The 27,337-nt window shown below is 47.4% G+C and overlaps 1 protein-coding gene across 13 annotated transcripts in view; it reads left to right on the forward strand.

The window, feature by feature from the left end:
• Window positions 1-23,787, forward strand: part of MBNL3 (muscleblind like splicing regulator 3) — a 105,994-nt gene extending 82,207 nt beyond the window's left edge. For 10 of the 13 annotated variants that reach the window (XM_064518335.1, XM_064518341.1, XM_064518334.1 and 7 more), the window contains 4 exons: window positions 6,546-6,696; window positions 11,658-11,752; window positions 13,171-13,244; window positions 15,453-23,787. In XM_064518335.1, coding sequence (XP_064374405.1) covers window positions 6,546-6,696; window positions 11,658-11,752; window positions 13,171-13,227 — 303 coding nt within the window. In that variant the 3' untranslated portion in view covers window positions 13,228-13,244; window positions 15,453-23,787. The remainder of the gene's footprint in view (window positions 1-6,545; window positions 6,697-11,657; window positions 11,753-13,170; window positions 13,245-15,452) is intronic. The other 3 variants (XM_064518338.1, XR_010391085.1, XR_010391086.1) reach the window with 3 other exon arrangements.
• The last annotated feature ends 3,550 nt before the right edge of the window (window positions 23,788-27,337 follow it).

Below are 27,337 nucleotides of genomic sequence, written 5' to 3' on the forward strand. Positions count from 1 at the left end.
AAGATATCTCTGGGGGACCCAATCCTGCAGTAACTTAACACCTCTTGTAGTAGCTTTACTTGCTCCTACTTGGCTGAAGTCTGTGCAGCAAAGTCAGATGAACTGGGTCAGGCTCATTCCCCGGTTCAGGATCACACTTAAGGTGTGCTTGAACTTCCCATCTTTGCTGGTGGTCCCTTCCTTGCCGTGAGCTCTCCTGCTGGCCTCTGCATGGCGCGTAGCTGCAGAAATAGGGCTGAAGCCCAGCGCAGATCCCCTGGCAGGTGCTAATCCCCGAGCGTGCCTCACTCAGCACGTGCGTCGCACTGAAGGTGCTCTAGAGTACATGTCCCGTGATGATATTTCTTTACTCCTAAAAATAACTGAGGCAAAATAACTGACTAGCCGCTAGGCCAGGTAATTACTCAGACACCCCATGTTGTGCATGCCTCGTCTTTTTGATATATTGTATAATGCATTCATTTTTTTTTTTCTCTTCACCTCCCCACAATGTCGCTCTCTCTTGACACACCTCTGCTTGCTGTTTTTGTTACTGTGCTTGACTCCCCTCCCCGGCCCATTGCCATCATGTGCTCGCTGCCTGCTAATTAAGACTCAGCCAGCTGTCAGATCACTGAAGCGACCGCTCGAGGCAACCTTTGACCTGGTACTTGGACCTTTCACCTTCTCGCTTTGCACGTAGCCATCGTAGCTGCATGAACGCTTTCCTTGCTCGTTCTGTTGTGCTAATGCCTGGGGAGACTGCCCATCCCGGTCAGAAATGTTAGCGGCTGTTCAGACGTGCTGGGCTGTGCCCCGCACACCGTCCACTGACCGTCTGAGCTCTTCTTCACAAAGCCTGGATGAGTTGTGGAGGATGCGATAATCTTGGGGACCTTCATCAGGGGAGACAGCTCTGTGTTTTGGGGTGTTTTTCCAAACAGCAGCAGCTTTGGAGTTGTGCAATACAATGCTTCAGTGAGGATTTAACTCGTTAGGTCTGCAACATGCTAGATGTACCGGAGGAACCGCGTGGTGTTGGACAGATCCTGCTCCTGCCACTAAAGCCTGAGCAACTTTTCATGATAGGCCCAACAGCATGGCCTTGCCTAGCAGTGTCGTGCTCATACTGCCCTTCAGAAAGGTGCTTTGTGTGTAGGCACAGCCCAGATCTGGGCCCTCGCTAATCCTGGCCATCCCTGATGTTGAAGAGAAGCGCTGGGAGGGAGTTTAAGCAGCAAGTGCAGTGATGAGCTCTGGGAACTGAAGCAGGTGCAAGGCAGGACTTCGATCATGAGATCTGTAAGCTGGAGGGCTGTAGCTACCATGGTCCACTCTGTCTCTGGTTTCTCCCCCACGACCTCAGTGAGACAGAGATCAGCAAAGGGATGGGATGCCTTTTGCTTCAGCCAGAGGCACAGGACTCGCTCTGCAGGCTTTTATCTGCAAGCTGTGTTCGTATAAGCTGCCTTTGATTACATCCTAAGCCCCACATACTTTTGCCTGCCTTCATGATGGTCTTAGTAATGCAAAAGCCATCCTCTCAGCCTGCCATCAGCCCTGACTCTGGAACAGACGATTCCTTCCTGCTCACCCCAAACAGATGTGCGATCAGAGGAACAGATCCTAAAAAAACGGCTCCTGTCCTCCAGCTGTAGGGGGAAAGGGAAGAGTGATGCAGAGGAACTCTGAAACCTTCGAGCCAATGTTGCTCCCCGTTCTCAAAGATGGGAAGCAAAGGCTGATCTGCTCCCATTCCCCTCAATCCGGCCAGATTTCATGTAAGAGCCTCCTTCACCTTTCTCAGTGCCTGTGGCTATTCCTCGCCTGCCATCTGAGCAGGCCCCTTCCAGCTCCTGGCCTGCCAGGGCCAGTGCAGTGAATATTCCCCCAGACACCGGGGAGTGTTTGCTCAGGTCAGGGAGGCTCTTTTTTTTTTTTTTTTTTTTTTTCTCTTTTTCTCCTCTCTTCTCAGAATGGGGATGTTAAAGTGTCCATTTCACCTCTCCTTGGGACAAATTTAAAAGAAAAGAGGTGGTGCTGGGTTTGGCCGAAGGCAAAACCCCATCAGCAACTCTGCAAGACTGTTTTTTCTGAGCAGGCAGCAGGCTTCCCTATCGGAGCTTAGACGGCAGTGTTAGGAAATCTCGTTAGGGGCCAGCTTCCGCCAGCAGCCCCGGGATTACGCTGTAGATGACATGGCAGCGCCTTGCTGGTGCTCGCTGCTGGCACAAGCACAGCCGCGAAGCCAGCATCGCTGGTGACCTGAGCCGTGCCTTGCTGCCCTTTCCGAGCACCACCTCTCTTAAGGGACTTGGACTATTTGAGAAAGGGAAAGCCTTTTGCCCTCCTAACCTCTGCCACAGAGCCAAACCTGGCCATATACAGGGTCCGGTTATTTTTAATAGTCTTCCTGCTCTGGAACATCTGAATGTTTGCAGCCACATTTTTGGACTATATTGCTTCCTCATTCTGCTGCTTACCAGGGAACGGGTGCTCCCTCAGCCCTCTTTAACATGACCCTCTATTTGTTGTGACTTGGACGGAAGTAGCAAGTCAGATATGGACCCAGCCCCTCTTTGCTAGGTGCTGCGTAAGCAGAGAGTGAAAGTGTGATCTGCTCCCAGGAGATAGGAATCTGAATGGAATTTTGAGGAGCAATTAAACTGTTTGCTGCAAGATTTAATCCAGTTCCTGTCTTGCAAAAAATAACAAGAGAGGGTTAACCAGCACATGGGAAATTTTGACTTAGGCATGCATTGCATTTTTATCTGTCATTCATGCTGAAAGATTTCTTTCCATGCCAGGCAGAGAAGTGGCACAAATCTCTTTGAGGTGCTCATATTCCAGCAGGAATGTGGCTTTCCCAGCCCTAAAATGGGAGGCTGCCTGGCATTTTTGGAGTGGGAATTGTTCGGTGGGATCAGTGTGAACTATTGCATGGATATTGAACAGCAAAAAATTAACCCTTTCACCAAGGCAAATGGTCTGCTTACATTGCATAGCTTGTGTACACGTGCACCTGCACAAACACATGGACAAAAAGGAAAGTTAGAAAAGGTTACTGTCGAGCACTGCTACATCTGTGATGATCAAAGCTTGTCCAGAGGGAAATCAAAAGCAGCAGGGTGAGGTAAACTGAGCAAGTAAATTCTTTGCTGCAAAGATTTGGTCTAGTCCCTGTCCTGCAGCAGGGGGGCACTTGCAACAGAATTCAGCAAGGTGGAAATGGGGTGAGGAGTCTCCTGTTGCCTTTTGTAGGTCCTGTGGGACGCACTCAGGGGATTCTTTCTAAACCAGGACGTGGTGCAAGAGAGAAATGTTGCAGAAGTAACATCCCTAGAAGCTGCACTTTCTGCAGGTCTGGAGACTGTTATACAAATCCTGTCCCATTTGAAATAAGACTTACTGGGCTGTTTGCTCCAGTGTCCCTGCCAGATTCCTGTGCAGGCAACTGTATTGGCCCAACCTCATCCGGTGATGTTTTAGACCCCCATCCAAGGCCTTTGTTGATAGATTGTCCAGTGAATAGGCTCCTGACTTGGGGCCCTTGTCTCAGTGCAAGAGCTGGGGCAGTGGTGAGGCCAGGCCTTTCTGTCCCTCAGACCCTTCTGCACCCTGCAATTTGGCTGGAATTTCTCTTGCCTCCAGCCCATGTTCCTCTGTGCTGTACTTCATTCCCTGGGGGCTGCCACCCTTCATTTGGGAGCCCAGAGTAAATCCTGTGCCCAAGTGCTCGGGCTCCAAGGGGAGTATGGGCACTGTGTAGCTGACCTGGGCAATCTGCCGTATGGCCTGGCAAATTGTAGAGCCATCACTTGCCCTCCCCGGGATGGTCACTGTGCTCTCCAACCTCAAAGTTAGATACAGGGGTTGGCAGCCAGAGGAGCACATCTACAGGGCATGCTCCCATGCAGATGCTCACCCAGCTGCTGGAATGGGAGTAGATGGTGCAGAAGGCCTCTGACTCCTATGCCCACAGTGCTGATGTTACAGAGCAGGCCTTCAAGCTAAACACTAGCTGTTTCAGTGTGCTGCTTATTTTTATAGTGCTGCTTTGGGCTTCTCCACCATCAGCTGCTGTTCAACCATTTCCCAAAGGTGCTCTTCAGGGGACAGTAATGGGACTGCCACAGCTCCTGTCTCTCCCTCTCTCCCAAGGGGCTGGAGCAGGGCAAGAGAAAAGTTGATGTTAGATAGATGGTGGAGTAGATCCTTGTGCCTTGACATCCCTATGGCCTTTTGGTATTTGTGTGCTCCCTCTGACCACAACACTGGGCTCAGAAATCATCCCATGTATAAAGAGCAAGGACATCACAGTCTCCAAGCCTTCAGCTGTTCTCCTGCTTTTAGCACTGCGGTTATGGGTTAATGGGCTTTTTGGGGTGGTGACAGCCTTTGGCCAACAGGCAAGGAGTCAAAAGTCCATTATGCCCCTGGCGTAGTTGCTTTGCTATAATTAGTAATTTTTTTTTTCTGAGGCAGATTTTGAAAGTGAAAAAAATGTTTTGCAATCAGGCACAGTAAGAATGAATTTAAGTGGCAAATTCTTCAGCTATTGTAAACCTATAAAACATCTCTGAAGTAAGTGGAGCTACTCCAGTCTCTGCAAGCTGCAAATCTGTCCTGTGCCTAGAAGAGCATTCACGTGGCCACCATTAATAGGCAAGATGTAGCTACAGTCAGATTTAACGTAGGCATCAATGAGGGCTCCCCAAGAAATAGAAACACATAGATCTCTACCTAAAAGAGCTCATCCTAAAATATGGATCTTAAATGAAAGATTTTGGTGTCTGTTTCTGAGAAAGTTGGCCCATACTTGACTGCTGTCTCTGATACTAGCCACAAGAAATCTAGAAGAGTATTGTTAAGGCCTAATTCTAGTACTGGATGTCTGCTAGCATCAGCAGAGGATGTGTGCATGTCTGAGGGCAGTTTGCAAATGCAATTTCTTCTTCAATTCTTCTTTTTTAATATTAAAACCACCCAAAAGCAACTGTATGAACAGAGAAAGGATGGAGTACTGTTTTGCTTGGAAGTATCTTCCTTAACATTTCTCAGATGAGCAGTCTCCTATAGCAAATTAAATTTAAAGTGTAGCCTGTTTCTAGATGGTGACAACTGTTGTAAGCTTTCAGTTATATTCTGTTGTGTGTTTCTCTTCATCACATTTTTAAATCTCTTTCCATGTGTCTTTTCTTAAAATTACTGTATGTTTGTAGCCTTAACCCTTCATTAGCCAAGCTTCCTTCATTACTCGCCCTTTGCTGTCATTCATTCAAAAAAAAAAGAACAGGATAACCCTATTTTTCAGCCATTGCTTTGCTACATGATGTAGAACACAACTAGGCAGAAATGACCTAATTCTGCATGACTTCCACGTGCGTAAATCTCATTGACGTCAATGGGAGTGTTACGTGCAAAAGGACTGCAGGGCATAATTAAAAAGGACCCTTTTCTATCACAATGTGGAAAAAATGTGGTTTCTGCTTAGGTACAATGAAAAGCTGTAAATCATTAGAAACATTCCTGTCTCCTAAGAACCTGACATACTACTTTGTTGTTGAGGCATGCTTTATGAATGATGAGTAGCTCGCTGAGAAAAGTTCCTGAGTTGGGTTAATGCTTTTTACCAAGTCTGATCATGAAACAGGTTTGACTGGCTGGAAGAAGCACTGTGGTGTGATGGAACAAAGCGAGAGGATTTGCTGGCTAGCAAGGCCCACCCAAATCTTGTTCGAACAGCAGATATGACAATGGCTTTTTCCACTGTTAATAATGAGCAAGCCGTATTTTACTGTTGGAGGCCTTCTTCTAGTGCTGCACTACTAGAAACCGGGAGCAAGTCCAAATCTGCTGTTCTTGAGCTGTGCAGCTGTTGCAAGCGGTGGAGAATCTGGCTTATTCTCGACTATGTCGTTCAGCCTCTCTAATAACAAGTAGAAACGCATTTTACTATGAATGTAACATTATGCGTGTAATTGGCAGCAGCTACCACTTTACCACCCGAATGCATAGGTCATCTGCATACAAATGTGCACGCTTCCACACACGTGCACAAACATGTAGGCAGGTATCGAAATAAGTGGAGGCAAGCATTCCTTATTTTTCCATGACATTTGTTGCTTATGCTAGTTTTGTTGTTTTTAAATAGTTTTCTACTATATTTCTCTTAGCTGGTATTTTTTTTAAATGCTTGTTGCCTGCAACTGCTTTTTGTGGTATCCTGCCCAGAAGATTGCTTCTCCCCTTCCTCCTCCTCCTTGTTTTCCTGTGTGTCCAAGTCAGTCCTATCAAAAAGCTTCCTTAGTGTTCCTCCTCATTCTGGACTCTGACCCCTTCTCCCGATGCATTTACTAACTGCTTACCTAGTGAAGTTGTGCTTCCACCTACCACTTTTACTGTGATTTAGCTGCTCTTCTGTTTCCTGTCTTGCTAAGTTGACCCAGTTGCAGGTGATTTACAACCAAGACCCCCTGTTATTTATTGCATGCTTTATGTACATCTGTTTGGTTGTTTGTTCTTTTTTTTATTCCACTTGTCTTTAATGATTCTCTTATCCACAGGCCCTGCCGCCTGGTGCACTTCAACCTTTACCAAAGAGGCCAGCACTTGAAAAAAACAATGGTGCCACCACAGTCTTTAACCCAAGCGTTTTCCACTACCAACAGGCTCTAGCCAACATGCAGTTGCAACAGCCTACATTTATCCCTACAGGTAAGTGTCTCCTTGCTTTCCTCATCACATCATTGCTTTCTTTTTATGACCTAGAGATTGAGCTAATGAACAGTTTTGTAGGAGTCCTTAGCAGAAGATTATTAGTGTGTGTAGTTTCATTTTAAAAATCCATGGAAAGTTAATGTTTGTTGTTTGACGTTTTTCCTTTCACCTACTACAGTCCAGAGCTTTTGACTTGTAAAGATCCCTTCTTAGCCTTTTTTGTTTTGTTTTTTAAACAGTCAAACTAAGAAAAATGTCTGCATGTTCCTTGAATTCATACTTCCTGTTTCTTCTCCTTATGGTTCAACTAGTTAATCCCAAATTAATTCTTTGACTCTTGTGTAGCACTATCATGGACTCATGTTAAAATGTTTAGTGGATCTCAATACAAAACAGCCTGCCCACTTTAAACTGCAGGCATCTTTCTAACCTTCTATCTCAGTGACCTACATATTCCAGCAGCCATGATGTTTGTAGAGGGAATGGTTCATCTTTAGTCAATACGAATTACATAATCCTCTTTAAAGACATATATTTCCCTCTTGTCTGTCTTTTGACCGGTACGATAGCCTAAGCTTTTTAAAAGCAATTTAACTCCCCAGCTTTTATTGTACCTTTCAGGTCTCAGAGTAAAATTGAAAGATGCAGTTCAGTAATTCATATAGAAATTGAAATATTGACCTGGCAGATGTGACTGCTGACTAGCCAATTAACCTGTATTCACTGCAGCCGAGTGAAAAACAAAAGCTGCTTAGAGTAGTAAGTATTACAAATGGCTGAATTAGGAATATTCCAGAGTTGGTAGCTCACTTTTAGTATCATTATCTTCATCGTGGAGCATCATATGAAAAGGAACGCCTGAATTTTTTTAATGTTCAATGCTGCATTCATTTGCCAAACGATATTTACAAAAATACATGAAGTGTTTCTCCAAGCTGGCTCCTTGAAGTGAAACCACAGTGGACTTGGGCTTTGGTGTCTTGCCCTTCCTTGGAATCAGGGGAAGACTTTTCAGAAAGAGCCCGATACTGAGAGCAAACTGTGTCTCAGGGGTGAGTGTGGATCCAGAGAGCTGAGACTTAAACCCTACAGTCATTTGGCCTGTATGTCATGAGCGTGCTTGGAGATGCTCAGGATTCAGCAGTTGCCAAAGTGTATTCTTCCAGGGAAGTGGTGTTGTGCATGCAGAGATGAACGGAGAGACTCAAGCAGAAGGCCTCCCCCCTTGGGCTTTGCCGAGTGCTCTTAGAGGGGATGGGCTGAGCTGACCTTACAGCAACTCTTTGAGATGCCAGCAAAATATTTCTTCCCATGGGACGACTTTTTCTTTTTTATCTGATTCCCTGATATCAGGAAGCATTGAGGACCTCTAGAATGCCAAGTCGTTAAGCTGACAACACATTCCAGTTTCTTGAGGTCACAGTCTCCAAACTTGACATAAAGATGCATATTTCTGATGCAAGCACCGTAAACTAATTTTTACCCAGAACTCTTAGAGTCCTGTCTCCTGATCCGTTAATGGCAGTGGAACTACGCATGGGGCTGGTGTAGAACAGGTCTGTTTTGCTGGCACCTGCTCTTGTCGGAGGACATGAGCTCTGGTCAGAGGAACAAACTGTCAGTCAGAGAACTGACAAATCTACCTTGCTCCTCCGGATCTTTCCTTCCTCCAGCATCAGACCTTGAATTTGGTCTCAGCCTTTGAAGTTCTCTTGAAAGCTAAGCAGAGAAATGGCAGATAGCAGATCACATCATAGGAAGGGGAAGAGAGTTCCTGCTTTTCTCAGTTTCTCCTGTTCAATTATCAAGAGATCAGTGTCATGGTTTACCCCTGGGGGGAAAGTCAGTGTGTATAGGCAACAGCACCTTCAGTAGAACTGTTTCAAGTCCAGAAAAAACTGCCTCTTTCAGCTTAAACTAGAGACTTTGAATCCCAGCACCTGCTTGCAGGAGTAAATTGTTTTTCGAAAGTCTGTTTTAACATGAGTGTGCTGTTCCTCTAAGGGCAACTTGATGTCTGCTGACATGATCAGAAAGAAATCAACACGCCTGACACCAAAAAAACCCTAGACAATCCTGTTCTGTAGGCTAGATCACATCTTTTAATACCAGGGTGGGAGAAGAAATAAATTCTCTACCCAAGAATTCAAGAATTAATTTGGTTTGCTACAGTCTCTTAAAACTGAGTTTAAACTATTTATGTATCAATATGCAGAATCTGTTTTGCATGTGCTTAAATACTGAATGCTGCAAAGAGAATACCTGCTTTTTAGTTAAAGTGATTTCTAACACTGAAGCTTCACTAATGAAATATCCCTTTTGTTCATCTTTCCACGCTTCAATGCATGGTGTGCAGGGTCAGTTCTGTGCATGACACCCACTGCAAGCGTTGGTAGGTTTTTCTACACAAACTTCTCAACTTTTCCTAATCTGAAAGAGACAGCAAATTAGTATGCATCAGTGAGAACTTGGGTGGCTGAGTGGTGTGACTGTCTGTTCGCTGTCTTCTTTGAGGCTTAAATGGTTGTATCCCTTTTAATTTCTGTGCAGTGCATTGTTTCCTGTGACTAATAAGAGAATCCAAGGTGATACATTCCCACTGCAGTTTAGTTCTGCTGCAGAGACAAAAATTTGTCACTTAAATATCTTTACAACCTATTTAAGTCATCCAGCAAAAGAAACTAGCAATGGAAGGATCCTGTTGGCTTATCTTTTATATCAGGCATCAGGTGTGCTAGAGTTTGGATTTTTCTTTGTCCTTCAGAGGATATTTTAAGAGAGTGGTTTAATAAAGGCTCTGAGAAGTAATGAGTCTAGGGCCAGCCCCTTTGCCAGAATTAGGGCTCTGTTTGTACAGCGGGAGAAGCAGTTATGCTTCATCTCTGAAGGCGTCAGTGAGGTGCCGGCTGTGCAGGTGTAAGGAACTGTAAGAAAATGACAGCGTTTGTGCACGTGGGATCCAGCGAGGCAGAAGGGCTGAGGACCATCTCTCGGCTGCTGCGGGAAGCCGAGGGGCTCAAGCTCAGGATCTTGTTCTTACGGGGAGCCTGTGCGGGTCTCTGGGGGACCCTCCCCTCCGTCTCCTCTGGAGCTGCTGGGCACAGCAGCGCGGGTGAGCGCTGAGCTTTTGTCCTCCAACCGAGACGATGCTAGGCTGCAAGCATCTCGGTGTGTGCCTGCTCCAGACGGAGTGAGGACGATGGGAGCAGTAGTCCCGGGAAGGGTGCTGAGCTTCCACAGAGCAGTTTGGGAGCAACCTGAAAGTCGGTAGCTTTGGCAGAAAGGGCTAAGCACTCCGCTGTCGAACTTCCCCGTCCCTACGGACTGATTTTTCCACCCGAGAGTGATCCGCTGTGGCAGTAACGGCACAGTGTTACCCACTGTTGAACCCTGTGGTCATTCCTGCAGACACCAGCTCTGAGCGTGACCAGGCAGCCAAGTCTGGTGGACTCTGGTGCCTCGGGAAGATCCCACGTCTGTGCTGAGACTGGCCCGAGCGGGAGCACGCACAGGCAGACCGTGGCTGTGAGCTTCCCTCCTCTGGGCCTTGCGCTGTTTTCTCTGGGACATGACGGGTGACTCTGATGATCTCGGGGGGCCCACAACAGCCCCTGTGGAGGGCCAGGTGTGGCTGGTGGGGTTCCCAGCCGGTTCCCCCTCCATCCCTTGGAGAAGGACCTAGCAAGGGCCATCGGCTTTTAAGGACCATCTGCCACCCCCACTCCCGGCTCCCTCTGGCCGGGAGACGGCAGTGGCTGCAGGTGGGGGAGTGATCCATGGCAGCGTCCCTCCTTGGGAGCTCCCAGTGCTGAGGACGAGGTGCCAAGGTGCCCGTGGTCCCCAGCGTAGTCTGGATAAAGAGCCAGTGCAGAGAACAAATCCCGAATCCCGGCTCCGCAGAGGAGCCGGTTGTGCCTGAAGAAAAGGGCTGTGGGCAACCAGAAGCCCCCAGTGCAGGCGGTAGCGTGAGGACAAGCGGGGACCCGGGTTGTGCTGAGGGGAGCTGAGGCCTCCAAAGCAATCTCTGCTCGTAGGAGAGCACAGCACGCCTGCTTGGACCCCGCAGCCGGAGCGGGGCCGGCGGGCGCATGGCGAGGGATGCCGGCCCGCTCTCCCACCCGCACCGCGCGCTTCCCTCCGGCTGCAGCACCGCTGCGGTCGCCCTCCGGCCCGCTCCAAGGTGCCCTTTCGGATCGTAACCGAATCGATTCGTTTATTCTTCTCCCTATCCCCAAGGAGGGGTGGGGGGGAATTTTGCCGAATCCTCTGGAATTATAGTGGAGAGGAAGCACGCTGAATTTGGACGGAGAGCACTGGGGCTGCCGGCCGCTCGTTTGCAGCGCCATCACCTCTGCGCTGAGGAGAAGCCCCTGGTGGGAAAGGGCGAGAAAGCCCCGTTAGAGGGACGCCGGCCGTGCCTCTCCTGGGGTGGTCCGCCCCAGAAGCGCATCGTGTGCCTGTACCTCCCGACGGGGCCGGGCGGGGAGGGCTCGGGGACGAGCTTCCCAAGGCGGGTGGGACGGTGCGCTTGCCAAAATGTCCCTCCCCCCCCGCTCCCCCGAAGGACCGTGCGCTGGCTGCGTCTAACTCCCCACGGGTGCGAGCTGACGTGGGCTTTTGCTAGCACGCCCGCCCTCTCCCCCCTCGGAAATCTGGCCCGCGGAGTCTAATACATCATTGTTCTGCTTATAAATGTACTAAGTGTTGAGAATGTTTTGGTTTTTTCCTTAATTATAATTGTAATTGGCTTCTCCCCTTCTCTCTTGTTTATTTTTCTCCCAACGCTGTCTTGCTTTGCACTGTGATTGCATGCCGCGCCCCGATGTATCCTTCATGACGATGTCACATGGCTTGTTGCTGCGATACCTGCCACGCCCCCAAAATCCACCACATGTTGCCATGGTTACATAAACGCTCCACCCTCCCGTATGTCGCTTCCATGGTTCCCTTCCGAAAAGTGCCCATGATGCACGGTGCTACGCCCACCACTGTGTCTGCAGCAACAACTCCTGCCACCAGCGTCCCCTTCGCTGCAACAGCTACCGCCAATCAGGTTTGGCCCTTTCAATGGCTTTCTTTCACGTGTTGAGATGTCGAGGGCCCGGGCATCCCCCCGCCCCCCAGGGCGGCCGGCGAGGGGGCCCCGGCGGGCTCGGCCGCGCGGTCCCTCCGGCGAGCCCGGCGGGAGCGTAGGGATGGGCGATGCGCAGGGACGGCCGGAGGCGCGGGTGTTTGCCGGGCGGCGTAGCCGGCTTCTCCAAAACGGCCCCAATCCTTGGGGGAGGGGGAAAGAAAAAAAGAAAAAAATAGCAACTGCAAAACGCCCAAAAGATGCTGTCACGCAAGACCCCGCAGCACTTCTGCTTTCAGTCGCAAGCAGAAATACCACCTCGAGCATCCTTCCCCGTGGTATTTTGGCATGGCCTGTCCTGGCTTGAAAGTGGAAGTGAGAACACAAAGCAGCTTCCCCCGCCCTGACCCTGCCGCAAGATTGGAGTATAAAAACCAAAAAAAAAAAGAAAAAAAGGAGGGGGGCAGGGGTGAGGCCATGGAGATTCGAGCTTATTGATGCCAGAAACATCACCCATCCCTACAGAAATTACTCTGGATGTGCAGTACGTGCTGTTGTAGCACTGCCTTAAGTGTAAAGGATTTCATGCATGTTTGCCTAGCCATAATTCTCTCCAAAACTTTCCTCTGAAGATACTGAGTTGTGATGGCTGCTTCCGCACCAGTCCTGAACTGTATATGCACAATCTGTCCTGGTGATGCTTCCTGATAATTTGGTGTGCCACAACTTTTTTCCGGTTAGACCAGGGAAATTTCAAGCAGAAGGACTTTTCCTTTCCCCCCGATACTATTTTTGCATTTTTATTTGGTTCTTCGTCATGCTCTCAAGTTCAGCGTGATTGCGAAGAAAACCGGGTAGCACTTTATTCTGTAGGACACTGTTAGCAGTGCTGAGCGTCAGGAATTTCTCAGGCTGTAGGATGAGCTAGCCCAACGTCGCAAGGCTTTCAGGAGAAGTTTAGCCTGTGTAAGTCCGAGGCAGTGCTTTACTGCTTGCAGGAGGTATCGCTGTTCTCCCTCCGTGCTCTGGTGTTATTTTCAGGTAGAGAAGGTCCTGCTCGTACTTGGTCACGAGGAGAAAGCAGGAACTGCTGTGCAGGGTTACTCTGGCTATACGAGTCCTGGCAAAGCTCTGCTCCTTGCTCTTCAGCTAGTTTCAGGGCATTTCTCCATCTCATTTACTGTCTGTGGAGTTAAATTCCCAGTGCAATCGCCACATACTCCACGAGGCAGTAGTAGCGATGCAACTACGTTGTACTTAGTGTGTGGCAAAATAGAGACATCTTGGGAATGGATCCTGTTTTCTAAGGCACTGATGTACTTACTGACCTGAAATTGAAGACAGAACGAACTCAAGACAATGTTTTAATGTGTTGTGTTCTCTGTTTTTTTTTGCTGTAGATATCCCAGTTATCAGTAGATGAACTGAGTAGCAGCATGTTTGTTTCACAGATGTAGAAGTTCCCGATAGAACAGTAAGTTCCTTTTCGGTACTACTCTTTATGGTCGATCGCTTTACCCAAGGGCACTGCATCCTCTGAAGGTGCTCGTTTGGGCAGAGGGACTGGACCCACAGCCCTCCGGGGCTCCGCTCCCTGCCAGGTCGCCCGAAATTCGGCAGGTGCAGCAGAGGTACGGACCAGCCCCAGGGCTTACAGCCCGTAATGTTGCCTTGTGTCTAAAATACCTGTTTTAGGGTGCTCAAAGCCTCCCTTCTTGCATCCCCCCGCAGTCTGACAGTTGTGGTTACAGCTACCCTGGCTCTGGGCAGCTCCAGCTGCCTTCCCTCAGCTTCCTACCTCAGGGATTTGTGCTATTGACAGTAGAGACTGTTCTTGTAACAGGAGTCAGGTGAAAAGGTGCAACTTCTGCTTTGCTGTGAGTGGTGTATTTCCTTTCCTAGGGTAAGTGGGACTGGGTCATCATCGGCCGCAGCACTTTAGCAGGGCTGGCTTGGTTTGAGCCTGCCGTTTTAGCTGCAGTGGGGGGCTGGCTCGTAGCGGTTTTCCGCAGAGATCTGTGTATGCCGTTAAGAGCAGGATGAATGCCGCAGGCAACATATCCTTCACCCCACTTGCAGATCCTGGGCTTCCCTAGGCTGCCGGGTTTCTCCGAGTGGGAATAATGGAGGAGCTTGTCCTTTTCTTTGATTTATACAATATAATTTTACAGCCTGAGCAGCACTGTCATTTTTCTATTGCTTTTGTTCGTAAATGTTAGCTGATGTTCACAAGAGAAAATCCCTTGGGAGTTTCAGTTTATCACTGTATTTTTACCCCCAAGAGACTAAAGAACAGTTCAGCTCACTCAGCGAGAGGTCACCAGATTTTCCCAGTGCAGGCCGTTTAATATACACAGATATGCATTCCGTATCTCCCTTAAGGCACGGATTACAGGCAAGTACTTAAATGCTGAAAATAAATTTGGCAGGCAGTTCTCTAATTATGTCTTCAGCAATAGACAGAAGTTACTCCTGTTGGTGGTGCCCCTTATCTCTCCTGACCTAAATAAACTGTCCTCTATTTATGTGGCCCGCCAACTGTGGCCGTGTATCCCTGTTGGTATAGGGGTGAACGCTGAGCTATCCCTGCTAGTGGAAACGTTCTGCCTTGTACTGCATACTACTCTCCTAAACACCAGATGTTACACCTGATGTGTTAAAACATTTCCATACCACATGCAAACAAGTCTGTTCCACCCGAGAGGGGATCGTTTGCATTGAAAGAACCTCATTCTTGAACACTTCAAGACTGTTTTCAGCGTTTATTTCAAGAAACTTCTTATTTTCTTAATTCTTTTCACTTTCATGCGTGTCAGTAGTTAACAGCGATTTCAGACAAGGTGAGGAAGTTCCCTGCAAGCAGGAGCGCAGCACCGTCTGTCCAAATAAAGCATCAGCAGTGCTGTTCAGGAATGAAAAACCCTTGCTTGAAACAAGTAGGGCCAAGGTTTTGAATTTGATGAGATTTCTTGGGGCTCCGGCTACTGGGCCTGGAGCATGTCTGGGTTGGACACAGAGCCTGTTCTCTGCGAGGGAACACTAACTGTGTGCATGCCCCACCGCTGTGCTGTGAGAAGCAGTTGTCCTCTCAGCACCTCGCAGCTGCAGGGCATAAGGTGCCTGCACAGACTGGCAGAAAAGAGCTTTCTCCTCCAACTTCCCCAGCGCGCTCAGACCCATTGGTGACTGTGTCCACGCGGGAGCCCTTGTGCTGAGATCCTGATCCGGGGTTGTTACCCCTCAGTCATGTTTACCCCTCAGGATAGTGTTTTGAAGTGAGTATCTGTGGCTCTCGTTGAGGGAAACGGGCGCTAACAGTGGTTAGGGATTCCTTCGTCCCTCTCATTAGTCATTCTCCACCTGCCGTCTTGTCTCCAAAATGAGACTATTAGTTGCCCACCTCCCTGTTTCACAATTTGCTTCATCAGTGTGTGTTAAATGCACTGAAAATGGAAAGCCGTAAGTGCAGATTAAAGAGAATGCCAAGTGTGTTACTAGCAATTTCACCCTAAGTCAGAAAAATAAGGGAATAAAATGTTGGCTGTCTGCAACATAAAGGAAACCTCTTGGGCAATGCAGTGAAGATATAGATGTATCTTATTAGAATGACTTTTATTTAAAAAAAAAAAATTCCTCCAATTTCTTACTCTTTCTTTGTTGTTGTTTTTTCTTTCCCCTCCAGCAGACCATATTGAAATTCTGAACAGTAAAATTGTGGAGCACCAGGACTTCTTGGTGGGAAGCTGCGCATGGCCTTTCTGTATATACCCCCTCTTCCCTCTATCGTTCTCCACCACCTCTACAGTAAGCCTGTTGCAGCCTACATGTTAACCAAAAACTGATCAATGGGAATGTCAAAAAAAAAAAAAAAAGCACTATAGAAACAATTAACAAACAGCGCTCTGTTATATGAGATATACAAGTAGAAAATTATAATAGACTTTTATAACACATTACTTTAACACACTTAATCATTTTATGACTACCATCCTGATAAGTGCATCTGCACAGCGGACTGTTGGTTTACTGTATACTATCGATGGATAAATGTTTGTCTTGTTTTTAAAGTGTTATCTTACTGTTTTGTTTACATCATAGTCTATTGATTTGTTTTAAAGTGTACATCATTATCAAGTATACTCAATACCATTTTTTCATTATTGTTATGTCTTAAGTTTTCATATACTGTAGGTTTTATGGGATTTTGTTTGTTTTTTACTAAAAATGTTATTGTGGGAAACAGGAATTATGTGCTTGAAAAACACGACACAAGAATGTTCTGCCCTTTTCTAGATCTTGCTGTTAACGTCAGCTACAGTTGCTTGTGTTGAATGCTCCTTTTATCATGTAAAATTTGCCTTCAGATAGAGTCTCCAAAATTTAGTACAAATGACAGGAAAGGACAGTTGTCGTTTTAGTCCAGTTCAGGGTACTTTTTTAAATACAATGAGCCGATTCTGGAAGCGTAGAAAACAAAACCACAACCTGCACTCAGTGAAAAGTATGGGGACAGGAAGGATTTGCTCAGACCGTGGAAAGTATCGAGGAATGTCTGCAGTTCTGTTGTACATTGAAGTGCATTCTCAGCTGCAAATGGCGCACAATCTTTCTTGCTATTCTCATGGTGCAGTCAAAAAAAAAATGGATAAGTGAGACAGCTTCATTTGGGCAAAGATGCATTTGCATTGGAGAGGAACAAACACCAACTGTTAGCTACAAAACATATAGCTGGATTAGGCCCATAACCATGACTTAGCCCGAGCTGGGTGGTAGCGTGCAGGTGGGCTTGTCTCCACTGCGCATGCTGCAGCATTTCAGCCTGAAATCTTACGTGGCTCATCTTGACATTTCATCAGCGTGCACCAATTATTTACTCACCGTTTTCCTTAAGTTGGTGATATTTCCCAAGACCTCTGGCCCTTTAGAGCAAGCTTACCAGTAACAAGCCAACACAAAAAATCTAAACTTAAGCTTTCTACTGTACATGGATATTCTTTCTAATGGAGTTCCTGTAGGTCAGTGGATGTATTTTGGCATCTTCTACTTGATCAAGAGCAATGTTTGTCGCACGACAAGGGCTAGTTCTCAACACCTCCTTTTCACGCGCATGAATGAAACGATTTCCAGCCCGTGCACCCTGGACAGCACAGCCTGTGACTATGCTGCGTTGCTGAACAGCCTGGCTACACAGTGAATTTGATTTGAGGACGCACCAAATTCATCCCTATTGTAGCTCTGTAATATCATTGGCATTATGGAAGAGATGGATTTGCTCCTGTAAATCTGTGAACTCCAGAGAAGTATGAACTGCTTGGAGAAAGAGAATCATTACTAAAACCAAACAAGAGGCACGTTCCTGGTGTCCGGAGGGTCTGCACCCTGAGCTCACCATGGCCCTGGGGGGTGCCAAGTTCTGACAACCAGATCATGTTTTCTTTTCAAATTTCCTAAGGCTTTGGTTAGAGGATTTCCTTGCCCCCTCTGTTCCAGTGTGAGTACAGATACATTGGTAGATATGTATTTATACGGGCCACAAGTGATAGAGGGGCCTGCAAGGCACAAGTGGTGTGCCCCAGACCAGGCTGTGACCATCTGCTGTGGAGATTTCTTCATAAGCAAGAACCTTGGAAGAGTCCAGTTCAGAAAAGCCTCGAGCCGGTAGAAATCTTTCCATTCATTTCGACAGGCTTTGAACCAAACTCTGAGAGAGGGAAAACACCCCCGCAGCACTCATTTGTGAACCTCGCGTTTTGACAGTCACTCACGTCCGTAGATGTTTCCCAGCCATCAGCGTTCAGAAGCAGACAGTGTTGCCTGAAATCAGTGACTCTCATTTATATTGGCTACCGCATACCTGTTCTTTTAACCACTGAGTTTCTGTTTCCCAAAACCATAACATTGTTAGTGGAAAAAGTGGATTTGAGTACTTCCTGTTTGAAATTATTTGTGTATCAAAATGGGTTTTGCACAACCTGTGCCAGTGCCTCAACAAAGAACAGAGCTGATCTTCTTAAGCCAGAAAGGATGCATTCAAGCTTGTATGGCTTTATGTGTTAAAGGAGGTTGGAACTTTTTCAGTGCTAAATGGATTTTTGTATATCTTGACACTTTGATGTAACCTCCTACTTTATTTATCTACTTAAACATCTGGCATAGATGTGCATAGAATGTAAACCTAGAATACAGCTGTTTTCATGTCACATTTAAAGCACTGAAAAAAAAAGCGTTTAAGGATTATTTTTTATTAAAGAGGTCCAATGAGGGATGTTCAGGGTAGTTATATTAGGTGCCACAACAGTTTTTATATTGCTGGCAAATTTAGCGTTAATTTGTAAATGAGTTTAAGGAAAGAAAAGCTTGAAGCACTAAACTTCACCAAATTCAAAACAATCTCGGCAAAAATGCCATTTTGAGGTAGCACTATTTAAACTAGTTGTGCAATGACTTGCTCTAATTTTCTTTGTTCAAGAAAGAAAAAAAAACAGTCGCCAGACTATAAATTTCCTAAATAGACTATTACAAAGTCACCAAGGTAGTTAGTGACTCTAAACAAATGTCATAAAAGCATGAATATCATCCTTTATTTGACAAGAGATGTATGTAAGTTTGTTTAAATCAATATAATTTTAGTGACATTTTTATAAGCTTCCCACTTTCCATGAACCTATATTTTTTATTTATCCAAAGTTATTTCTCTTTGTCCATTTCTCTCAGCCTTATGCAAACAATATGCAAGAAATGCTGAAACTTGGATAAAACGGGTCATGCAGAGGGAAAATGAAAGCTGAGATTGATCATTTTCACAAAAAAAGGTTGTTAGTAGTTTCAATAAAAAAAATACTACTACTAAACTGTAACATAAGCAGACAATAAAAGAGGGATTTAAAATAAAATGGATTCATAAAACTATTAAGATTATTTTTGTTAAATACAGTGTTTTTAGTAATTTGGAACCTGATTTCACAATCAACCATGTTTTTTTAGTTGGAGATTTCTAGCTGATGATTTTTGACTTTGTATTTTTGCATCGTGACGTTCTAGAAATCATTACCTCCCTGGCCAGCCCCCGCCGGCCCCGTTCCCGAGCACCCCGACGCACTTTCCTCTCTGCCCTAAGCGTCGCCTTACGGGCGGCAGCCGGCCCCGGCTCGGGTCCCGCCGCGCGCCCGGGCGGCCCGGGAGACGCGTGTGTCCGATGGGATGTGTGCTCCACCTTCCAGACTCCTTGCCGATGCCGTAGAGTAGCTCTAGGACGCGCCAGACCCCGAAGCGTTGCGAAACTGGAGTCCTCGGTTTGTTTTATCCCTTGTACATTTCACGTACCTGAAAATTGAAAAAGGTGAAATTTATGAGGAAAATCTAATTTCCCATTCCTGTTGAATGGATTTAGTTTGATATTGACCTGATTTTACCATGTGCCTGTTGAAGGCCTTAGAGTATATACTGTATGTTAAAGACTGTAATAACTTTAAAAAAAAAATAGTTGATAGCCTAATCCAAATGTAAATATAGCTACAACACATTGTTACTAGGCTACAACGCATTAATTCATGTCATATATTTTCATTTCTTTACCATTAGTTTTTAAGGTCTTCATTATTGCTTTTTTGATATCTTTAGTAACTAATGAATTTAATTTTGAAGGAGAGTTAGAGAAAGTTTAAAATTTTTAATACATGTACTCAACCCATTTAGTTATATTCTAAACCAACACTGAAGCATGGTAAGGTATAGAATACAGTCCATAACTAGTTTGTATAGTTTACAGTTTAAGAACAAAATTAACTTTGTATGTAACTCCTACAATGATAGATTCATTGTTAACTAATTATATTAAGTTGTTGTTGCTATGGCAACAAAACTACAACATGGCTACCTTTGTATACATTATTTGTGAAATTTTCACATGTAAATTAAAAGTGATGTGTAACAGTATGAGCTTGTTAAAGGTACAGTTCGATACTGTCAGATAAAGATATGATTGAATATTTTTAAAATCCCAAAGTCCCATGTGAACGCTGAATTTGTGTCTTTATGTCACTTTTTCAGTCAAGAAGTTTACAACACATGGATTTAGAGTCAGGTTTTATAGCTTGTAGAAATTGTTGTGTGGCAAGGGTTATTCCACAGTATTTTAACTTTGAAAACACGGCAGCCTGTATTGACGACATAGTGACTGGTCTTTCTTTCATTTCGTGTCCATTCGCGTTGTGGGAATTCAGAATTAACCCGTTTCAGTACTGTAGCTCTGCTTGCAGTTTGTTTTTTTTTTCCTGGAATTGAACACTCACATGATTATGTTACGATCAGGGCTAAATAATTAAACATATAACTATTTTAATACTAATTTATATTAGCAAAAACTGTACATAAGAAAAAATATTGTGGAATGACCCCTTAACAGTGTTGAAGATACAAATATGCTGCAGTTAAACTGATTCAGTTAGTGTACGAATGTGTGAGACACACCTTTTTTGCACTTATGTACATAGTCCACGAAAGAAATCCTTGGAACTTATTTTGAATATAAAAAGTCTGTAATAATACAGGAAAAGTTTGTAAAAGAGATAGGTATTACTAAGGCTTTGAAAAGGAGGAGTTTTTTGCTATAAAACTTATCTGAAAGCATGATGTTGCTTTGCTGTTGTAAAAGCTTTGTAGTTTGCCATAGCTTATTATACAGCAGACTGATAACAGGTCAGCTCCAACCTGCAGCACGGAGAAATGGGAAACAGTGCTTAATTAATTAATAAGGTCACTAGCAAAGATTTGAATTACGCTTTTTTTTTTAAATCAGCCTACATTTCTGAACACACCCTAGGTCATGTTTTTGATAAGTTGTGTTCTCTGTGAATCCCATTAGGACCAAGATGTCACTGGTGGCATACGCGCGTTTTTCCTGACACCTAATCCTATTTCTAGCTGGAAGTGTGTATCTGTTATAGACGACTGTCGTTGCAGCAAGCGTTTTGAATTTCAGAGGGAGATTGAGCTGTTGCCCCTTGCTCAGGCCTTTTTTTTCTTTTCCCACCCTTTCGGGGCAGGCTAACCAAACTGAAGGGACCGATGAGCAGCAGAAGGGCAGGAGTTGTTTCGGACTGTGTCGGGGTAGTTTCCTGCTGCTGTACAACGGCCTCGATGCCCGTTTGAAAGAGCGGAGGGGTTGCTCACGCGGTGGTGCTGGGTCGTGCTGCCTGCTCCGGTGGAGCTGTTGGTTGGATTTGGGGGCGCGGCTGGGAAGGCTGATCATGGCCAGGTTGGGGCTTCTGCTGGGGGATAACACAGGCAGGAGAGCAAGGGGCAAGCCTGCCCTTCCTTGCCTTGGGGCAACTCTGCGGCTCCTCCTCCTCCTCCAAGAGTGAGCTGGATCTCTAGCGGGCTTCGGAGGATGAGGAGGATGCTCCTAGCTTGCTTGCTGGAAGGAAAGATGGAGAAGCCTGCTACATATTCAGCATTACAGTCTCTTTCACAACCTTCTCAAATTTCCTACAGTTTCAGCTGTTCTGGAGCAGTCAGGGTGTGGAAGCGGCGTGGGTGCACGTGGGAGAGCGGTGGCCGATCTCGGAGCAGGGGGCTGGGATGGTGGGTCCCTGCCCTTTATGCTCTCTGCCAAAGATGTGTGCACAGCCAGGCTGGTGGTTTCCCATCACCCTTGGCTTACTTTGGGGGAAGAACCTGTTTTCTTCCTGTTGACTGTCATCAAAAGAGCATGCAGCTGTGCCCTCCCAGCCAGCAGCACAGCTGGCAGCAGCTGCAGGCCCGTAAGGACAGTGCTTGTCAAGCATCTTCTAGCTACAGGCTGGCTGAGGGTTACGTGGCTCTGTTTTCTCCCTCACTGTGGTCGATCATAGTTTAACAGTGAGGACTGGTGTTTCCAGGAGGACCCAGCTGCACGTTCCCTGTCCAGCCGGCCGGCCACGTGGAGGTGGTGCTGTCGTGCACAGGGCTGGTCGTCCTCGTTTGCTGCAAGCACATTGATACGTTAACAGTAACAGAGAAAACAGATCAGTGATGTGAAATGTCCTTCGCTTGCAGCAGACGGCTGGCTCCCAGCAGCCCTGGTTCCCAGGCTCTCTCGAGTCTCTTCCCCCCTTGCTGTTGGTTGTACTGCCAGGGCTCTGCACTGCTGTGTGGATTTTGGAGAAGCTAAAGGGCCTGCGTTGACCCGTTTATCTGATTGGACCGAGTATTTTTTTTGCAAAACCCAAGCCACCACATTTGCTTCAAAAAACATGGCTAGTTTTGCCACAAAGCTGGTCCCAAACCCTCCCGGCATTGAGCTGAACCCCCAGAGCAGTCCGGGGCGGGTGGCACCCGCTGGCACTGCCTTCCCTTCCCACCCGCTCCAGGGACGGGGGCCGCTGGGCCACCCACCGCAGAGCGCGAGATCCCCTCCTCGCCGCTGCCACTGCTGTCCCAGCGGTCCCCGACCCTTGGCAGCGCCAGCCGGGGCTGCTGAATCGGGGCCGTGGCATCGGGCGGTCGCCGTGGTCTCGCTGGGGCTGCTTGGATCCACCTGAAGGACGATTCATCCTTTGGTCATTAAAGCAGAGGAAAAAAATCAGATGTTGCCTCTTTCTTGGGCATTAGAATGATGTTTAATATTAAATAATTAGCTAGCTCTAGCCACCAGGTTGTTTAGGCTTCCCTTTGCTGTGATCATTTTTCATAATCAAGCTCATTCTCATCTGTAGGATTATGAGAGGAAAATATTTTGCACTATGAAATGAGTCGTAGCCGGTAAAAACTTCTTTTCATTGGGATATGAGTACGTTCATGAGGCCACTGCTAAAATCTTTGCTAGTGATCTTTACTGTCATCCTCTATCATCAAAAATAACTCTATACGCCTCTCAAATGAGATATTCAAACATGCAAAAATAACACAACTATTAAATAAAATGAAGTTATTTTTCCAAACACACAACAGAGAGAATTACCTGACACCGAATTACAAGGTTCCAGTTCTTTATTACTGTACACAGATGCTATTTGATAGTGGTGGAAGCCAAATGATTTTGTTGCCATGGCTTTTGTATCCTAGCAGATGAGGGGATGATAAGACCATTCTTAGATTGGATTATGGGATTTCTTTTTTCTTTCCAATTAGCTTTGTTTTAATTATATTTTCATTTTTAGCTCATGAAAATGAAACAAAAATCCCTACACCCATTCTTATTTCACCTGACAATAGATCACTATTCTTTTTTTTTTATAAATAGAGAATTGTATTTTAGGCAATCACTAAAATCAAAAAAGAATGTTCTCCTAAATTGTCAATTATTAATTTAAATATATAAAAACATTAATACTGTACTGTGTAAAGTAGATATTTGAAACACATTCTTTTCATAGACATTTCTGGTAAAACAAAGTAAGGGAAACATTAGATATCAATTTAATGATATAGTTTAGAATATATACGAAAGATTACAGTTAGCCCTGTGGAACTGTAAGAAATTAAAATACCGTCGGATCCAGACAGGCATAGGTTAATGCAATATTTCAGTTCCATAACATAATAGTTCATTCCCTCAACTGCTACCGACAGGGTGTACGCTTTGAATTTATTTTTCTTTTTGCCACGTTATATTGCTGTAGTGCTTGTACGTGCTTTAGAAATGTGCATAATGCTACTCATTTTAGTATGTTACTTCTATATTGTTATTGTTTATTTTTTGATCTTTTAATAAAGTGTATAAAATTCTTGGTTATGTTTTTTATGGATCCATATCTACACATTAATAGGAGTTTACTTTAAAAACTTTTCAAGTTCCAGTTTATTAGTCCCAATCTTTAAAGGTTCTGATGTAAAAATAATAACTAATGAATTTGATTCAATGTTGTATCTAAAGTGTAGAACAACAGAATAAATTTCTTTCCAGAAAATACCTTCAGTATTTTGAATTCTGTAGCCAGTGCCTCCTTTTTACCGGATGCATTGGGCCTATCCTATTGCAGTTACTAACACAAGAAAGACATTTGTATTTTAGAAAAATAAAAGTAAAACTTTGCAGACGCTGCCTTTTGGTTTCTCTTGTGCCTTAGACCCGCTGAGACGCCCAGGACGTGCTCGTTTTGTGTTTTTCCCTGCTTCCTTTCTGAGCTGTCCGTGATGTGATCGGAGGGGAGAGCAGAACTGTGCATTTGAAGATGACCATGAAGAGTAAATCGAATGTAATTCAAAGGACCGCAGCTTTTGTAGCACGGTGATGTGTATGTTAATTTTTCTCTTTCAGCCTTTGTGTCAGGGGTTGTTTCGGAGGTCCGGGGGCTCGGCCGCGCCGGCTGCCAGAGCCTGCGAGAGGCCCCGCTCGGGCCCCGGGCGGTCGCAGCCGAGCTCGCTTCCAGCTTCCCGAGCAAACGGCGCCTGGCCAAAACCCAGAGCTTCTGTCGGTCGCTGCTGCAGCGCTGAGTAGATGCAGAGGTAAGAAAGCTGCTGAGCAGCCCGCTCGGTCCGTGGTGGCCACCCGCATGCCAGCAGCGCTGCTGTCACAGGTAGCTGCTACCTGCCACGCTGGCTCGCAGTGCCTGCGGACCCCCGCCGGTGCCCGGGGACCTCGCTGCGGAAACCGAAGCAGGGTACGGCCCTCATTGCCCAGAGCCGACACCAGCGTGGGCCACCCGTGCGTCCCCAGGGCGCTGCACCAGCCCCAGAGCCGAGCTGGAGCCAGGGGACCGGTGATGGAGATGGGCACCGGGATGCACAGCAGTGCCGGCCGCCGGCAGAGGGGCGCCCGGGGTTGCTCTGCGACGTCCCGAGGGAGGGGACAGGGCACGCGGGGGCAGCGATGTCCCCGGGAGCCCGGCCGCCGTGCCTGTCCCAGCGTGGGGCTGCAGCCTCCCGGCGCCTGGAGCAGCGGAGAGCACTGGGAAGACACAGACGGCTTCCGCCTCTCAGAGCACATTTGGGGTGTTCCGGCCTCGGCCTCTGCTGCAACGTGGAGGACACTGGCGCCAACAGCTGAGTTGCGGCCGGCAACTGTTTAATGGTGAGATGGGGCCGGGGAGGCCCTTTCGCTGCCGGTCCCTCGGCCAGTTTGGTTCGCTGCCGGAGGCTGCAGGCTCGGGGCAGCACGCACGTGTGCCTCCCGCCGGCGACCGTGGCGTGGCCCCATGAAACGCAGCGGGGACGAGGTGGACATTTCCCGTGCGGGCTGCAAGCTCGGCAGGCGGCAAGGGCCTCCGTTCCCAAAGCGGGTCAGGAACCAGGCGCCGGGGGCAGAAAGCAGTTTGCAAATGAACATTTCAAAGTTTTGCTTCCCTGGCTTCTCCTTGCAGGTTAATTGGCTCCATTTGTGGGTCAAGGCCACTTGCAACATTTTTGCCTGTAAGCGGCTTCCACCTCATCCAGCGGCACAGCTCAGCGCCCGATCCGCTTCCGAAACCCCCGAAGAGCGGGGAAAGCGGGCGCTTCTCGGCGCACCGTGTTTGGGTGCTCCTGCGGCGGGGCAGGATCCCTCCTCCGGCGGCTGTGTCGGCTGCTTCGCTTCGCTTTGCTTCACTTCGCTTCGCTTTCCCTGCCGCCAAGGCTGCTGCGGACGGGGGCAAGCGAGAGCAGGGCGAGAGCTGCAGCACTGCCCGCTGCCAGCCCGGCTCCCCTCCCCTTAGAGATGGAGCTGGATTAAACCTCCGAGCGAGCTGTGCGTGGCGGCGTATTTATGGCCTGTGTCATCAGGAAAGCTTGCAGCACCCAGCCTATCTATCTTCCCCTCCGCTGGGGCACGTTTGTGTAGGAAAGCGAAGTTTAATAAAAATCTCCATTTGGTTCATAGGCTGTTTGGGCTTCAGCGGAAACACCAGGAAAAAAATCTATTTTTCAAGGCCGGCTTCAGTGGGCCTCTGTGCTCCAAAGCCAGACAGCTTTTACTCAATCTGGACTTCGTGCGGGATAAATAGATCACTTTGATCTATTTGTTATGAGAAAAAGGAGAATGGAGAAAGAACTGCTGGGCTAATCCCCGACGAGTCGCGGGTGTGAAATCCCCTCTCCCAAGAAACCCCGCTCCCCTTCCTAGGAGGGGGGTGCAGAGTGGGGGTTGAGGCCTCCCGGGAAACTCCCGCCCGAGAAAAACCCGTGTTGCCCTCCCCTGCGGGAACGGCACCGGCGAGGGGTGCTGCTGAGGGTGGCCGTTGGCACTCGCCGTGGAGCACGGGGTGATGGAGGGTGATTCCCTTTGTAGGGAGTGTGCAAAAATTGTGTCCGGCAGGCATAACATGTGAAGAGCTCGTGTTTAACTGAGCAGAACATGGTGGTGGCACAAGGCATGAGGATTAAACGCGGAGGGACTCGAAATGCTGCAGAATTATGCAGCCAAGTTTAAAAAAAATGTATTAAGAGACTTGCAGAATTTTAAGAGGATGGGGAAGAATTTGGCGTGGGGTTAAATATTGGGAAAAAGAGAAGAAAAGCAGAAAGCAGGGGGCGAGAAAAGCCTAGGGACGAGGCGGATGCACAAGAGCTGGCGAGGTCTCACCCTCCGTCCAGCCGCGGCCCCCGCCGCCGCGCGGGGCTGTTTGTTTGTCCGTCTCGTAGGTACGGCGAGGAGGCGGCAGACAGGGGAGCGCCGGCCCCGGCAGAGCCGCACTCGCTTCCAGCAGCTGCTGGTTTGATCCTTTCCAGGCCGTGCAAGTTGGGAAACACTTTGAACCGCCCAAGCGCCGCTCTGCAAAACCCAGCCGGCCAGCAGTCCCCCGCCACCGGGGCAGAGAGGCAGCTGGGCTTTGGCGCGCTGGCTTTTGTCCCCCAAATGGACTCAAGCAAGTTGATGAGCTGCAGAAGAAAACATTAAGGATGGCTGGCCATCACCACAGCGAGCTCTCAAGCCCGTACCAGCCGGGGAGTCCCATCAAGGCTGTTGATGGCCCCTGCTGCTTCTAATGCTCCCTTGCAAATATTAATTCTGTTTTTCAAGCAGAGAAATTAGCTGCTTTGCAGCCCCAGGCAATCTGCCTGCTCTAACGAAGCACCGGGATTGGGGTGCTCCCTCCGGCAGCGGTCCGGGGCGACGCTCTCGCCTGCCCTGCTGAGGCCAGCATCCCCTGGACGTGAGCTGGGGCCGCACGGAGGGCCCCGTTTCGGGGAGGGGGCACTCGGCGGCGCGGTGATGCTGCCTTTCCCAGGGCTGCAGGTCCGCCGCCCGCTGCAGGGACACCAGCGGGCTCAGGCCACGACGGGCTGGACGGGAGCGCGGCCTCCAAGCACCAGGCTCGGGATCCTGCACGCTGTAATGAGCTCAGCGCCGTGCGCTGCACAGAGGAGTTAGCGATTCAGGACAAGGCTTCTCACTTTGCTACAAGGAAACGGTCCTGTTAAAAGTAATTTATTAAAAAGAAGAAAGAAATGTTTTTGATAATTAAAATCAATGTAATATCAAGGTATTTTCTGAAGACCCCGTTTGGGCTGAATTTTGCATTTCTCTCTGCGGTGGGAATGAAGCGGAGGGTTTCACTCTAATTAATTGTTAGCTGGTTCATTCTGTTAGTGCATCGCATGCACAAGTTTGCACATTCCTGTAGCATTTGAATTGCAATTGCTGCAGGAATATCATAAAAAAGGAAAAATCCA

Source organism: Dromaius novaehollandiae, chromosome 11, assembly GCF_036370855.1.
Source record: "Dromaius novaehollandiae isolate bDroNov1 chromosome 11, bDroNov1.hap1, whole genome shotgun sequence".
Classification (NCBI taxonomy): Eukaryota; Metazoa; Chordata; class Aves; order Casuariiformes; family Dromaiidae; genus Dromaius; species Dromaius novaehollandiae.